The sequence below is a fragment of the Pimephales promelas genome, chromosome 21, assembly GCF_988280905.1.
Source record: "Pimephales promelas chromosome 21, fPimPro1.hap1.1, whole genome shotgun sequence".
NCBI lineage: Eukaryota > Metazoa > Chordata > Actinopteri > Cypriniformes > Leuciscidae > Pimephales > Pimephales promelas.
The window spans coordinates 16,120,569-16,137,273 of record NC_142789.1 but is presented as its reverse complement, the minus strand read 5'-3'; the positions used below and the strand labels follow the sequence as shown (position 1 = coordinate 16,137,273).

The 16,705-nt window shown below is 37.1% G+C and overlaps 3 protein-coding genes across 7 annotated transcripts; 2 read left to right on the top strand and 1 right to left on the bottom strand.

Annotated features, from left to right (window-relative positions):
* The first annotated feature begins 658 nt into the window (after window positions 1-658).
* On the top strand, window positions 659-9,806 carry stimate (STIM activating enhance). Of its 2 annotated transcripts, none has more exons than XM_039673373.2 (8): window positions 659-1,602; window positions 4,941-4,989; window positions 5,185-5,280; window positions 5,432-5,553; window positions 6,173-6,285; window positions 6,457-6,534; window positions 7,027-7,176; window positions 7,944-9,806. In XM_039673373.2, exons 1-8 carry the CDS (start codon window positions 1,431-1,433, stop codon window positions 8,058-8,060), a joined length of 897 nt encoding a protein of 298 aa, XP_039529307.1. In that variant the 5' UTR covers window positions 659-1,430; the 3' UTR covers window positions 8,061-9,806. The 2 variants fall into 2 exon arrangements, with proteins under 2 accessions (XP_039529307.1, XP_039529306.1); XM_039673372.2 differs by having other exon boundaries at window positions 7,920-9,806.
* Window positions 7,875-15,810, bottom strand: LOC120480333 (uncharacterized). Of its 3 annotated transcripts, none has more exons than XM_089125382.1 (4): window positions 15,429-15,810; window positions 10,844-10,946; window positions 10,549-10,753; window positions 7,875-8,019 (listed from the first exon to the last, which is right to left on the bottom strand). In XM_089125382.1, exons 1-4 carry the CDS (start codon window positions 15,732-15,734, stop codon window positions 7,977-7,979), a joined length of 657 nt encoding a protein of 218 aa, XP_088981508.1. In that variant the 5' UTR covers window positions 15,735-15,810; the 3' UTR covers window positions 7,875-7,976. The 3 variants fall into 3 exon arrangements, with proteins under 3 accessions (XP_088981508.1, XP_039529309.1, XP_088981507.1); XM_039673375.2 differs by lacking the exon at window positions 15,429-15,810 and adding an exon at window positions 11,431-11,906; XM_089125381.1 differs by lacking the exons at window positions 7,875-8,019; window positions 15,429-15,810 and adding an exon at window positions 11,945-12,851 and having other exon boundaries at window positions 10,545-10,753.
* Window positions 13,617-16,296, top strand: mustn1b (musculoskeletal, embryonic nuclear protein 1b). 2 transcript variants are annotated; one of them, XM_089125383.1, is made up of 4 exons: window positions 13,617-14,114; window positions 14,437-14,549; window positions 14,661-14,781; window positions 15,984-16,296. In XM_089125383.1, the coding sequence occupies exons 2-4, from the start codon at window positions 14,541-14,543 to the stop codon at window positions 16,088-16,090; spliced, it is 237 nt and encodes a 78-aa protein (XP_088981509.1). In that variant the 5' UTR covers window positions 13,617-14,114; window positions 14,437-14,540; the 3' UTR covers window positions 16,091-16,296. The 2 variants fall into 2 exon arrangements, with proteins under 2 accessions (XP_088981509.1, XP_039529311.1); XM_039673377.2 differs by having other exon boundaries at window positions 13,617-14,549.
* The last annotated feature ends 409 nt before the right edge of the window (window positions 16,297-16,705 follow it).

Below are 16,705 nucleotides of genomic sequence, written 5' to 3'. Positions count from 1 at the left end.
TTTCTGTTTTCTATTTTAATATATTTTAAAATATCATTGATTCCTGTGATGCAAAGTTGAATTTTTCAGCATCATTACTCTCTTCAGTGTCGCATGAATACTTCAGAAATCATTCTGATAGGCTGATCTGCTGCTCAATAAAAAATGTGAAAACAGCTGTGCTCCATAATATTGTTTTGTGTAAAATGATAAAAAAAAATTATTTGATGAATAGAAAGTAAAAAAGAACAGCAAATTTGACATTTCTATTTCAAATAGAAATCTTTGTAACATAAATGTCTACTGTCCTTTTTGATCAATTTAATGCATCCTTGCTAAATAAAAAATGTCGTCTTTATGGTAGTCTATTTATATGTTATAAAAAGGAATTTACTTAAACTAGCACTTAAAGAAATATGCACTTATCATTATTTGTAACAACCAGACCCCTAAAATTTTCTGATATTTAATATAGGCCTATTAAATAATACGACTTTATTGTTTGAAACTTCCAATTGATTAAATTGGGTCTATAAATGAATTTCACAATTTGAATAGATTGATTTTGTCGTTCAGCAAGTGATTTATCAGATTTATTTTAGAATTTCATGAGCTGCACCTGCTGCGATCTTTTAAAACTACATATCCCACCATGCTCTAGTGCGACGTAACACAGTGATGACGCAATAGATTGTCGCGTAAATGAGTGGAAACGGCACTTGAATACAGTGGGAAAAGGAAGTGTCCTTCCTTTACGGATAACATATTTTTTTTTTACCAAATACGTATGAGAGTTGGTTGGACGCTGACCTTTCTGAATCTGAGCACTTTCACAATCAATTCGTCTTCTGAAAGCAGCGGTGGCAGGATTTTCCTCAGATGGTTTGCTAGCAAAGCAAGACCGCCTGACCGGACTCTCGCTCTAAAACAGCAGAACTTCCCAATCAGCCGCTTATTATCATGCGTTTCTAAACCAGTTATAACGGCAAGTGAAGTTTTAAACGTCGTATTTCTTGACTTAATTTAACCGTAATCGTCTAACTGCTTTAATTTAACCGGTAAAGCCCCAATATTGTTATCTGGCAGCTAACAGCATGCGCTCTTTAATAATCTAACCGATAACGTGAAATGTCTCCATGACAACGTGTGTTGTAGCACTGAGCATCAATGTTACACATCTGAGTCTGTAGCTTGTTTGCTTAATGCCAAAGAGGATGTTTATACAGCACAACCTGATGACAGATATTAGGTAGCTCACAGCTGGTTAGCGACGCATCGAGGTCCAGTATGAAACACGATACATCTGCGCTTCAGTAACCGTGACTGGAGGCTAAAAGAGCCTTCATTATGTGCGATAGCTGTGTCATCATCCTGTCGATCACCTCCACTACCCGAGACTGAGATTTTGTGGCTTTTTGAAACACTCGTCGTGATCCAGTGAGTGTTGCGCAATGGCAGGTGTTGGGGTCAGTTTGCTTTCGCCGGGTCAGCTGCCGTCTGCATCCTCCAACTCCACACCCTCTGATCCTAATGCCCGGGGCTGCTCCAACGGGGACTTCATGAACACCTTCGGCATCTTCCTGCAGGGCCTGCTGGGAGTGGTGGCTTTTAGCACACTAATGTGTAAGTATAGGGCAACTGTCTTCATGAAATGGAAATTCATTGTCCCTTATCTATTTTCTGAATGCATGTTGTAACGTTAGACAATGTTGGCTGTAATGCATTAGGCCGACTAACGTCCCCTTAAAAAAGTAAAGTAAGGGATTACACGTTTTGTTTTTTGGTTATTTAATGACTTGATGTAATTATATTGAACACTGTTTTTTAGACTATAGAACAATTCTAGTGGATTTAAACGTCTAATGTTAAAATGTTTTTCATTTAACCGTCTCTTTTTAAATACTATGGTCTGTAATTATGAAAATTTAATATTATTTATTTGAAAAAAGCATGCCTATTTATTTATTTTTTTGTTCAACTGGTCGAGGTTGATATGGGATTTAGAAAGTAATGCAATCATTTTTAGGGCGAGTAATTAAGTCAATCTAATCACACTGTTGAATATGTAGTTAGTTTTAGAGTAACTGATTGTTGATTCTATTGTGAACAATTCATTCATTGTTGATTCCATCAATCAATTACTAATGGACTAAATCAAGCCCTGCATTTGTTCTTGTTCGAGCAGCTATTTTTTTCCCTTGAATATATGTCATAATTGGGAAGAAATCCTAACTTCTGTTTCAGGCTAAGCTTAACCCAGAGATGGTCTTGCTTAAACTTTCCTCTGCAAGCTCATATTCATCTTACTCCACTGAGTACAAAAGCCGTGTTTTAAAATTATCCAATGAACACATTTATTAATGTCAGAAATCTAGCAAGGTTATTTTCTTTTTTATAATTGTTATCAAACATTGTTTTATGACCTTGGTCGTAAATTGCAATAAAACAAGTTCATGGAGGTGTGTGAGCATAATACGGCTGAGAGATCTTTATCTCTGACCATGACCAATATATTCAATTTCTCAATGTTTTTTTTTCCCCTTTTTGGGAATTCATAGAAATACTAGTTTGGAATTTTTTTTTTTTTTTTGCTAATTTACATTCACTTATAGAAGTTTACTCAACTTCTTCTGAGAACCCTCGCCCTACATTTTTCTTTTCTGATAATCTGTTACACATAGATGTACATCGATCGTAGTTTCAAAGAAAACATCTATTTCTTCCATCAATTCAGGCTGACTCATTGAAGACTTGAAGGTTTGGTCCTAGAAGCAGGCAGGACAAGACATGCAATGCTGTCACGGTATTTAATTAAAGACTGTGTGTGTGCACAATTACAGCCATCCACAAACCACGTATTGGATTTTCTTTGACTTCTGATTGGCCAAACCCTCTCAGATGGGTTCTTAGGTTGTGTTGGTCTTTCACAGACCCCTTTTGGACTCTCCTTGACATGAAAGAACCTACATCAGAAATACTAAAGGGTTACTTGCACAGAGAACAATAACATTAAATCACTATCCACAAGTTTCCTACGCCCCATGAGGCCTTGCGTCAAAAGTGGGCGCGACTTCCGGTTGGAAGTAAACAAAGCACGATTTGACATGCTTGACACTCGTTCATTCAACAGTTGACAGTCATTCAAGTTATAGCGATCCAAACTAGCTAACGATGTGGGAACACAACCTCAACGAAATTCAAAAAGGTGAAATAACAGTACCTTTACCCTCCGCAGTAGTTGATTGGGAGTATTATAATAACATTAATAATCAATACTCATCAAGGCATGGTGACAGACAGATGTGCGAGCTGACAAACAATTAAAATAAAAAATACACACTTAGTCATTGTGCTTTGAAGTTTATTCAAAATTATAAATGAATGTGCTGCTTGAATACATTAACTGGCACATGTGGTATTCTGTCAACACAGGCTTTGATCCTGAGTTTAGGTGCAACATCAGTAGCGAACAGCCAAACACATGCTGATAAAAGTTTATAGAATATTAAGAATTTAAACAAATGTACACAGGAAGATTCGTCGTCTTTTGGGAGGTGATGGAAACTACAGTCGTTGGCAGGAACACTCTGATTTTGTTTTCAGCTTATGTTCAAAACAATCACGTTTAAGCCACTGAACTAGTTTAGTCCGGTTATACATACAACCGCGAGCAGCACATGTTGTCCCTGAGCTCCGTAACGACATCTCTCATAAAGATTTGCGTCTTTAAATAGTAAAATAATTCTCCGAAAAACAGCTAGCCTCTTCGCTAACTAACACACAAAATACCATTGGAATGCTACTTCCGCCGCGTCACCGGAAGTTTCACCCACTTTATTTTTTACAGGAGCGCCCCTCGGAAACTTGTGGATAAATTAAAAACATTTAATTAGAACAATGGAGTCAAACCCACAAAAGAGATCTTGCGATGTAAAAACATTGGGTCCCAGTGGCTGATAATTGCATGGATTACTTTGTATTTCTACACAAAGGAAAATTCTCGTGTAAAATGTTAACCTAATTCAGAACGTTCGTAACCTATTCTAATGTTAACAAATTTGGCATATTCTAAATTATTGACTGGCCGTGTGCCCGAGGTTAATAATATAAACATCTCCATATAACCTTTCCTTTACAGCAGCAAACATAGAATTACTGGATTTCATCCATACATTTTTCATTAAATGTGACTGCACTTTTAGAGTTAGAGAGATTTATAAAATTATAGTTATCATTCTTGATGTGAAGGGACCTTAACAACTTAATAGGCAATAGCAATCCAGTAGAATGGGGTAAATCAGAAAAATATGAACGTGTGAAATTTTATGTCTTGTGTCAACTACTCAGTGGTTGTAATTGTAAAGAGTTGGAGATTGTGTTCAGGGGACACATAGTTAATAGCCATACACAAACAAACAGCCATTGTGCGAAACAGGCTGTCCTTTATTTGTGTGAACTATTGAGTCACGTTTGGCAGCTAGGGTGGCTGCACTAGCGGTTTCCACTTCTCAATAAAGCAGCAATTCTCACCTCTTCTTTAAAAGCAACATTGTGCAACACTTTATTACCATACCGTGTTCTCCGAGGTCGCTCATGATGCAATTTAAAAACTTTAAAAATCAGTTCATACACCTCGATTTTAATATCCTAAATTCTTAAATTGAAATTTTATTGCCATACTCTTTTATTGTTTCTTAGAAGAAAATCTTTTGCACGGGTTTATTTTTGTATGCGAGTGTTGGAAGCTCTTTAAACCCATAATGATGAAGCAGCTCCTCATTCATCTCTTCCCCTTTTGAAATGTTAATGCTGTTTATCATTTATTGACCTGTGTCTTTATAGCACTATATCAGAGAGCCAGCAGAGTTTTTAGCATCAGCAATACTCTCATATGGCAGATGTTATTGATCACCACATTCTTCCTGCTACCAATTTTGAAAGCTTCTGTTTTCTCTCCACAGTGAAACGCTTCAGGGAGCCCAAGCACGAACGGAGACCCTGGAGAATCTGGTAAACCGCCATTTTGTGTCATTAGCAAGCACTAGATACTTAAACACATGCACGGTTAATGCTGCACTCCACTGACCTGAGATTCGTCTAGGGGCGCTCTTTGTAGCTCTGCGTTCCCCTCGTGATTTAACGGTGAGTTCTAACCAGGTCTCCTTCCTCTCACCGCCCCCTCCTCCTCCCCTTCACCTCTCTCAGGTTTCTGGACACCTCCAAACAGGCCATAGGGATGCTGTTCATTCACTTTGCCAATGTCTACCTGTCTGACCTCACAGAGGAGGACCCATGTTCACTGTGAGTCTGTGTTTGCGTCGTTGTCAATGCCCCCCCCCCCCCCCCCACACACACACATCATTGTACTTCCCGCAGTGTTTTGTGTCTGTGATTTTTACATATTTATAATCTGCTGTGCTCAGCAACCCAACTCCCTGTGTTGATTCCATAGATACCTGATCAACTTCCTGTTGGATGCGACACTAGGCATGCTGGTAATCTATGGCGGAGTGAAGGCCGTTAGCGCTGTGGTTGAATGGAGACAGTGGGATTCACTGCGTTTTGGAGAATATGGTATGGACCTTAACATCCTTTGTTTGGAGTAAATTAAAAGTCTTTTATTCCTACATTTAATTTCAGTGAATTTGAAATTATGATAGAAATCTTGTTCTTCACAGACTATAATGGCTGTCTGAAACCAAACAATCAGTCTAATCAATGACTTAACAGATTATTGGTTTTTAACTTGTTTTAGACTATCTTTCAAGGCACTGTATTCTCGTGTAATGATCTGAGCTTTAGGGGAAACCAAGCTCTATTGTTGGTAGAAAAGTGTATGAATTAAATAATCTTTTCAAAACTATTTTTTTGTTTCGCCCAACAACTGAACTGCACAACCCATTTATGATGATTTATGAAAAAAATCACGTTTTAAAGCAGTAATTCTCAACTTTTCACCCACAACAATATACAAAGGCCCTGTGACTTTCTAGTTTTTTTTTTTTTTGGTTTATTTCTAATTGGCTTGGCTTAACCAGAAAAATGTATGTCAATTTCATTTTAATAAAGATCTTTTAGTCTAGAAATCACTCTTTCATGTTTAGGCTTCCAGATTTTAAATCTTCTTGAGGAAGTTTGCTGGAATCCCCTGATTGAGAACCAGTGTTGTTCTATTTCTAATGTTTGTATGTAGGTGAGCCAGTTCAGTGCAGCGCCTGGACAGGTCAGTGTGCTCTCTACATCCTCATCATGATGTTTGAGAAGGTCATGATCATGCTGGTCCTTCTCATCCCACAATGGAAGAAGGTCAGTTAGGGTTCCAATACTAATGGATGATGAGTTGTGGTTTGTGCTTTATGTTAGAAAATGTATTATGTATCGTTATAGTACTGCTTTATCAACTTGCAGTTAAATTATTATTCCACCCAAAAATGTAATCATTGTTCTTAAACTATTTGATTGGTGTTTGTTGGACAGCTGGCTACACTCAACCCCATAACGAACCCTCATCTGGAGCTAGCTATCGTCATGCTAATCGTCCCGTTTTTTGTGAATGTAAGTCACCCTTGTTTCACTACTGTTTAAAAGTTTTTTGTTTTAGGTTTCTTATGCCTCAGCAAGGCTGCCTTTTGATCCTTCAGAAATCAATCTGATATGCTGCTCAAGAAACATTTTCTTATTATTAGTGATGGAAACAGTTGTACTGGAAACTATTGCCTTATTCTACAAACCTTATGCTAATTGTCAGTCATCTTTGACAGTAGTGGTCCTGACAGAAATATCTTTACTGTCACTTTGATCAATTTAACACATATTGCTGTTTAAACCTTTGAATGGTTATGTCATCCAGCCTTGGTCATTTTGATGATATTGTGCATTTTTTAATGTAGTGTTTTGTATGTATATATTTTTTTTTTTTTACCATGTTGGCTACTTGTCAAGCTTGCTCCAAGTCTAATAATTCATTAAATGTATGACAGGTAGTTCTGTTTCTGTTTTAACACCTCTATTTGTGTTTAAACATTTGCCCTGTGTGTGTATATTCAGGCTCTGATGTTCTGGGTGGTGGATAACTTCCTAATGAAGAAGAGCAGAACAAAAGCCAAACTGGAGGAGAGGGAAGCAGAAGACGACCCTCGCGGCAACAGCAAAGTGCGCTACAGAAGGGCACTGTCACACGATGACTCTGAATCAGAAGTAAGTTACTCTTGCTGAACCAATTTGAAGTGATAGCCATATAGCAGAAGGATTACTACCAGCTGTTAATTGAATGAAACTTTAATTAAATGAATTGCATAATTTGTGACATGAGCACCAGCGTTTCGAAACGATATGGTTTAAATTGAATTCAATCACTTTGACCTGGGCCACATTCAAAAGTTTAACTGTCACATTTCTATTGAAGTTTAGATGATTTGTGTTTCAACCACAGAATACATATTTGCATAAGTAAATAACTTATGACAAATTATTTTATTAATGGAATGTATACTTTCAACTATCAAAGTTTGAACATGATATCTGACGCTTTTGCTGCTTCTCAAACATCTTTGAATGGCAGCATTCATATTTTGGGTTTCCCCTGACCTACAGTGCCAACTTCAAAAACATCCCTCTTCCTGCCCTAGATGGGACATTCCCCTTTTCCCCTAGTACATTTTCATGACCATTACAGGAAACTTTGACCGTGATTACAGTCACTTAAGTGTAGAATTTCCATCCACATACCATGTAGGTGTCAAATATATATTCATTGACATCTGTCATGTGACTGTAGTCCATCTTTCTCTCTTGTAAAGAGATGAGCAGCTCACTCAGAAATTAAGTGTTACAATTTTACACATTCAGATTTGCAAAAAGTGTTCCACTTTTTAGGGTAAAATGTCTTCACCTGCTTGTTTAAAAAAAAAAAGATGATTAGTTGAACTGTCTTTGTTTAGCACTCTTCCTCTTGTGCTGGTCAGATCCTGTTCTCCGCAGATGACGAAATGGAGGATTCAGATGGTGACGACGATGTACGAAGAATCACAGGGCTCAAGTCTGTTAAGAAAAAGAAGCATCGTCTTGGTATTCCAGTTTGAGTTCAAATCAGTTTGGACTTGAGGCCTCCCTCATTCCCATGACCCCAACTCATTTACCAGAGCATAGATCAGCAAGTGAGGGGCATGACTAACTCAGCCTTTGAATTGTAGGGTAACTGACCCAGGCTCCAGTAAACGCATGGACCCTCCCGACATTGCTAGAAAGATTTTTTGCTACCCTATGCCATAGATGATCATGCGGTTTTTGGACCTGTCTATTGGGTATGATCGGACCATATTATTTTTTGTCTTTTTTTTTTTGCACATTTATAATTCTGCTTAACCATCATGTGGATATACAACACGGCTACATCTCCTTGTAAAACCAGCCTAAAACTATACAAATAACGTGCTGATGTTCTGCTGAGATAAGTACCTTTTAACCATATGCATGTGATTGATCACACTGACTTGGATAAACTGTTCATTGTCACTCATAGTCGGTTTCTAAATGTGTTTGTGAGCGTAGCTGCGACAGAGTTTTGTGCACGTCAGCTGTGTGGAAATTGTGCTGATAAATGTTACGGAAAACCATTCGTCAGCAGTGTTATGAGCTGGTATTATAATACAGTTGGTACGGTCTTACAATGTCTGTTTTTAACCATTAGGCAGCAGCCAAAATGACAAGGTACGAAAATCCAGAGGAAGCTGTTTTTATTCCCCTAGTCTGATGGCTTGTCTTACTGTTTGGCTTTTGAAAGTATATCGGTCTCAATTCAGTGTGTTGCTGTGTTTTTCTGCCTTTGTTTTTTCCCGTATTTATTTGTTTTGGGGTTTTTTTTGTGGCCTATTGAAGGGACAGTTCACCCTAAAATTATTTACTCACCCACATGACATTCCAAACCTGTATGACTTTCTTCTGTAGAACACATATTTTGAATAATGTTTCAGTCCAAAAAAACATTTTGGATCCCATTGATTTTCAATGTATAAACGCAAAGACATTTAAAATTTTCTAGCATTTCACAGAAGAGCGAAAGTCACGCGGCTTTGGAAGACTGTAAGGGTGACCAATCTATGATGATTTTCATTTTTGGGTGAACTGTCCTTTAAAAATGTATTTCATTTTTGTTACTTGTTGCAGGACGTAACCTCTTGCACAGTTTGGTGTTACATTGTGGTCTCTTTGTATGCGGTATTACCTTTTTGTTTCTGTTTCTTTTTTCTTGTCTAAGCATTACCATTCACCTCTATGTAATATTTACCAGTCAAACACTAAACCAGTGTCTTTCTTCCAAATACTTTCTCATCCACCCTCACATGTTTGTGCTCTATAGAACATTTGATTTTATTTCAATACTAAAGCACAAATTTGGAGAATGGTGATATGCATTTTCTGTGAAGGGGAAGACATCTGTAGTTTTAGAGTGAGAGCGAATGAAATTGGGAGTGCAGGACCAATTATCTTATTGCTTGTATTGTTTAACTGACATTTAATGGACCAAGTTTGTGGGAGTACCATATTTGCACACAGTATAGGTTTGTTTTACTGGGATGAATTGATACCTGGCTTTCTGGTCAGGCTTGCTGAATGAACACGCTTACTGATAGGGTTTTGAATAAGTGGAACTGTAACTGCCATTCCCTCTCTGGGTTTGATTCTGACTATTGTTAGAGAGTGGTCTTGATTAGAGTTTAACAAATTGGATGTGGAGAGGGGTTGAGTACTAAACTATATTAGATGATTTAGAATTACTGACAAATTATGAACTTGTGTATGCTTTTTCAATAAACAGTGTCAACACAGCAATGCGTGTTTATTTTATGATCTGTTTCTTTTTCTTTTTTTTTTTTTTTGTTGACATTTTTATCCCTTGCAAAAGAATGCATCCTGTCCAGGAATTAAGCCCAATCCATTGCAGTGAGAGGGCTTAATCTTAACCTCTGATTCACAATGCAGTTATTTAACTTACCTTTAGCAGGATTTCCTCAGGGTCTTAAAAGTCTAAAATTTCAAAATCACAATTTAAAGCCTTAAAAAGTCTTAAATTTGCTGAAGTATTTAATTAAATTACTTTGCTAATAATTTTGAAACTCTGTGTTTCCTTTGTACATTTTTTTATGTTGTGATAGATCTTAAATTTCATTCATAATGGTCTCAAATTTGACTGTGAAACCTGCAGAAACCCTGTTTAGGAAACAAAATACACTAGCATTGTAATTTAGAGTATTTTAAATGGCATACTTCGTGTTTAATTTAAGACTTGTTAAAATAAAAAATAACTATAAAGTACATAAAATGAATTGTATTCGAATAGGGAAGTCTACACAATACATCTATAACAATAATAACAATTTTTTCCTGCTGATAAACTAAAAACTTTGAGAGCAAATCAGAATCCACCTAAACTCAAGCATGTGAAGTGGCCGACGAAGTAACTGCTGTGCTCTCACATAATAACGAGATTGTGCATTATTATGGATGCTAACATATAGCTATCATTCATGGTTTGAACGGACCTTGATTCATATTCTGGATTTAACTTACTTTATGTCTTCCTCCTGAATGATATCAGGCACGTGAGTATCATCTGTTGGCTCCTCTGAGCTGTATGATGTCCCCTCTGAGGAATCCTCCATGCGTGGTCTTTTAATTGGTGTTGATGTGAATGAAGATTCGGATTTGAATGGGAAGTCCTCATCGGAGCAGGACACACTAGCACTAGTACTCCCAAAAGGTCTGACTTGAATTGCTGATGTGAAACCACACAAAAGGGAAAGCAAACTGGTGAAGCTCAACGCAAAACTTAATTCATAAATGAACTTTTAGTTAAAAATGTTACCTTTACTCCTCCGTTTAGGCTTTTTTTGGGTGAGTACTGCTTGGACTGCCACACTCTTCAGAACCGGACCATTACATTGGCAGCCCACCTCTCGTGTCATTGGCTGTTGGAGAGATGCAATAACAATGAGGCAATGCAAATATTTGTTCTAAAACTTTTTTGTTGCGCAAGCAACGGAACAGTGAACTATGGACATTGACTAAATATTCTAACGTTACACGTTTTAAAATGTTATCTGTACAACCTAATGCAGCATTATTTGAATAAGATAAGCCATTGCACTTTATTAATTTTTGTGGTATATCCGATGTTAGAAGATGGTTCATATAATAGAAGTCAATGGTAACCAATGTCTGGGTTTCTATATCTTCAAAATACCCTGCATGACGAAAAAAGTCAGTCATACAGGTTTGAAACGTCACGAGGGAGAGTTAAACTATGAAAGAACCCCCGTTTTGAGTGAACTGTCGCTTTAAAGACCGAAACGTGGTTGGTCGTTCTACGTGTCAGTCAGACTCCCACTTCCGGCATCGGTGGGCGGGTCTTCGATCGAACAAAAGGAGATGTTGACCAGGATTACTACTTACCTTCACACTCGGCGTTGGACCAACAGTGTATATCGTCGGGATAGCCGTATCTATTAAGTTCAGATAGTCAGCAAAGCCCATTTGGTACTGCTGTAAATTTTTGAAGCATATTGGGGCAAAATGGCTCGCACACAATCGCGAGCTCTCCGATATTCCTCCTTCCTCAAAATGCAAAAATTCAAGCCAACGAGCTCGCAACCAGGGTAGTTTGGGGAAAGGGAATAGTGTATTGTGCGGATAACAACCTAAAACGCACCTTTTCACCATATCTATCGCTAGCTATGCTCGCTCACTGAAATCCGACGATTTAGTGACGGTTACGGGTTCTTTTCAGCTGTTTGTTTTAAAGAATCGGTTCGAAAGATCCAGTTCAAAAGACTCTCTTGCGTCATGACGTTGTTACGCCACTTAGCAGAGCAGGCAAAGAAAGGTCGTGTCAGAGGCGGAGAGCTTGATGATCGCATTTTGATGCTAATGTCATGCCTCAGAAGCTTCTGAAGAAAACAATACTTACTCGTGCGGGAGGGGAAGGGCCTACAGTGTACAGAGTGGGAACGGCAGTGTCTGCTAATGTAAGGTAACACGTTATCCCTGCAGTAACCATCCCTAAATTGGTGAAGAATTCATCTGAGAAATGCCTGTCACAAAGTCGCGAGCTGGCACAAATAGCTTCCTCTTCGAAATGTATAAACTCAAGCCACTTCTTTCGTAACCAGTTTGTGGTTGGGAAACAAAATAATGTCCGTGCGTTAGAACAGCCAAATACACAACGACGAACCATGATTAGTGAAGAGAAGCGAGATAATTTAGTGGGAGGGAACATTCCCTTTCTAGAGAGCATTTGATTGGACAAAAACATGTGTAGTGCTGGATGACTCATCAATATTTTGGTCTGTTTTCCTGGAAGAGGTCCCTTTTTTGTGTGTAAATGTAAACAAGTGGATTTTTGCATCCTTTTAATTTAATTCCACAGGGTCTATGGAAATAACTTTTACTGTAGCTTACCTTCTGATCACAGAGCAAAAAAGTTACGTTCTTCCTCAGTGTGTCTTGTTTTCCAGTGCAATTGTCTAAAGATTCTTAAATCAAGATACATTTACTTCAGATGCAAAATGACAAAATATGAAGTGAGTTTATCCTGAAAAAAGAACAAATATAGCCACAAGTGGCAATCATCAGGGTCCAAGGACTAATGGCCCATGTGGATAAATACTGATCCAATTTAAGTGCATCTTATGATTTAATAGCCAACGGGATTACCAAAAATTAGGTACTTGAAATCAGATTAGATTAATATAATCAGACTACAGTTATTTTTATTGATTACATGTAGTTAAATGTTTTATTTTAATACATTTTAAAATAAAATCGATTTTATTTAACATCACAAACCCCAGTCTATGAAACCCTGATCTACTATGCACTTCATGTTTTTGATAAAGAATAAAATAGCATATATTTTCTTTCTCTGTGTATTTTTATATCAATATGGCACAAGATTATCCTATTCAAATCAATGTGATAAAAGAGTTTGGTCAAAAAGTAATCTGAAAGTAACCAAACAGTAGTCAGAATATATTATCTTAAAAATGTAATGGATTACGTTACTACCTACAATTTTTGTCATGTAATCTTGAATCAGTAACAACCCACAATTTGTAATTAATCTACCCATCACTGTTTATAGCAAAGTCCATATTGAAACTGCACTGAGAGTTGGGGTTTAATGAAATTGGTAACAGCAACACTGGTTTCAAAATGGGCAAATGGCAGATATATATATATATAAAATCATACAAATTTGATTTGCTATTGGTACCACTTATTTCGAGGTATGGATATGCCCAATACAAAGCAACCATCTCCAATTGACTATCAAAGTATTAATTTTGTTCGATTGTAAGAGGCGATATGGTGCTGGAATGCGTTTTTGAAATCTTGCTGAGCTTTCATTGCTAGTTCTGGTGAAATCACAAAACGCACAAATGTTTCCCAGCTCTTGATATACAATCACTGATGAACATATTTGGTTTAAAAAAAAACTAGTGTGGATCAGAACCCGTAACCTCGGACACGTTTAACATTCTTTTACCAGACCATTATAACACACGGACATCTATTGTTTTTCACCAACAAAGACTCTCAGGACAAATTATAGACTAGATGATGTTGGATGAAACTTATTGTGCATTTATGATTTAAACAACCCTGTTGGCACGGCCATGTTTTGTTAAGTATCATTAGAGGTTAAGTAATATTAGAGGATCTGAGACTGTTAGGATGCATACCAATTTTCATCTTCACGGATACAGAGCTATAATTATGGTTTAGTTGTAGTGTGGAATTGCTTTGCCATAACAGGAATCAATTGCAATTTAAGATTCATCCAAATAGAAAATGTTTATTATTATTATTATTGTAATAATATTTTACAATGTTACTGTTTTTACAGTATTCCAGATCAAATAAATGCATAAGAGACTTCTTCCAACAACTTAAAAATAGTTTTTGACCCCAACCAAAACCGTTACTGAAGATCTATTTTTATTGGTGCACACATAGCGATGGACCGACTCATTCACAAAGGCTGACTCACCACCCCAGAAAAGTATGTAATGATTTGGTTATATAATTTCCGTGGCATGTTAACATCTCCATCATCATGCACATTTTATCACAACAAGGTTTGTTTTGTTTTTTATTCTAATTATTAAGTATTACAATGATGAATTATATTGCTTATTGTTATGAAACAATTTGGTTTAGATTGACTTAATAGGGTTGACAGTATCAGCTATGTCAAAAATGACCTTTTTTCTCACAAATACAACTCCTTTGGTTTTAACTTTTAGCAACAAAATATATTTAAACAAATGATACATCAGTGAAGCAGGAATGGGAGGAGGTTGTTTTGTCTGTAATGTGTTCAGCTGTTCATAGTAGTCATCCTGAGAAACAGGCTTTCTGACACTGACTGCCGATCTAATAATATATAATGATAAAAAGGGGGATGGGGGCACACTGTCCTGGCAACAAGGGTATAAAAGAGCCAGGACAAAAAGACAAAGTACACAACTTGACCAGAAACCGGACCGCAACCACCATACAGAATGTCTCAGGTATGAAGACGTCTTTAATCGGTGTCTAGATTAGAAATAAAAGTATATGTGTAACAATTTAAGTGCCAACTGCTGCAGTGTTTCTCAATTTAAAAATGATATTTCTATCAGCCAGAGGTTAAGAAGAAGAAGCGGCCAGTTGTAAAAGAGGAGGATCTGAAAGGAGCACGCAGTAAACTGGGACTGAAAGGAGAGGTCAAGAGCAAGACATATGAGGTCATGATCGAGTGTGGTAAGTTTAACGTCATCTCCATCGAGTTTTGACAGTAAATAATAAACAAACTAGCTGTTATAGTTGATTAGATTAGGGGTAGTCTATTTTGTTTACAAAGAGTACAAGATTTCCAAGCATTGCTTAACAATCTTCTAAAGGTGTGGATGTTATTATTAAAAATAAATTTCCGTATGGAGAAAATTTATGGAGTATTTACTTCCGGAATCATACGGTTGCACACCATTGTGATTTGTTTTGCACTTCTCGGCCACCGTACTCTCTACAACGGCAGACAAGTGATCAGCCTTTGGCTTGGCTACGTTATCAAACAGCTAATAATGAATTGCTAATGTTAAACAAACATTGTGCCGGTTCGCCATAAGAGTCAGACAACTGCCTTCTAAAATTCTGCATTCTTAGAAATGCGTTGAATATCATATAAAGCCGGTGGAGAAACGCATACAGTTAATCCTAATAATATCGTAATAATAGACATCATATAGCTACGAAGTGCACTATTTTTTACAGTCTATGGGTGCACTAAGTTAACTTACGTTGCAAAAATGGAAAGCGCCTTTTGAATAACGTTACACACCACTGCAACATCTATTTTTAGCACGATAACACTGGTTAAATAGCATAAAACACAAGAAAAAGAAACTTACTGGTGAATATTGGTTCGTGCTGTCTCTGCTCCCAGAGTAAATTGAAGGAACCGCGTTGGGCTTTAATATAAGTTTACTAGCAAAACCCAACTTAGTCATGATAAAATTTTCAAAACAGTTCTCTGGAAAATGCCTGCTGCAAACATAGATCCTCGATGGAAGTTTTGCAGGGACGTTCCAGTTATTCCCAATAAACTGCACCCATTTAGATCGAAGTTTCTGATCATTTGGTAACACATGAAGGCTCACCATTTGCCCTTTCTGAGCTTTGCATCCGACAACAGAACATGTGTCAGCCATCAACATGAAAATAATGAACAATATCAACAGAAAGATATAACCCTGCTTCTCTTGAGACTCCTCTGCTTCCCGTATTAAGCCCCGCCCCGCACGTTGACGTGATTTTCACTACAGGGGGTCTTTTAATTGTTTTTTTTTTTTTTTTTTTTTAGTTACGACAATAACCCATAGACTGTAAAAAATAGCAATAACCCTGATTTTATGTAATGCATACTTGAATATAAGTAAACGAATGTGTGTTTGTGTTGTGTGTAGAGCGCATGGGGAAGGCGGCGCCGTCTGTTTTCAGTGGAGTGCGTTCTGGCGGAGAGACAGCGCTCGGGAAACCCAATCCCCCATCAGGAAGCGTGTTTGGCAAATGATTGAGTGCTGAATAGACGAATGTCCACATCATGAATAATGTTTATATTGATGTTGCATATTTGCAAGTATTGCTGTATGGTTTTTTTGTTTTGTTTTGTTTTTATTACTGTTTGATGTTGCTATGTTCATATCAAATTGCACCTGAAACATTTTATGAGTTAGTTTCTAGCGTCATGTTTTCTATATAAAACATTTCTTAAAAGTATGGTCACCCAGTATTCTTGTATCATGCCGTTTATGACTGCCATTTCAAACAATGAGAGCAAATATTACATCATCACATAGTGGTTTAATAAAAATCTTTGCTTCCTGTGCAGATTTGGGGAAGGGGAGTTGAGTAAAAATTAAAATAGATGCTCATTAAAGGATGTATACATAGTAATAGGTAAACAAATAGTAAAGGTAAAAATAAATAGATATATTTGGGTGGTTCAGTATGAGACAGTTTTAAGACTGCAACAGCAAATTCTCAGAATCAACAAAATAATGAAAAAAAAAATCTTGCTCAAATGTACACACACCCACGCACACAGAGAGAGAGAGAGATTCACTGGTAAGACATGCAACAGCAAATTTTGAGAATATGCAAAAATAAATAAATAAAAAATACAAAA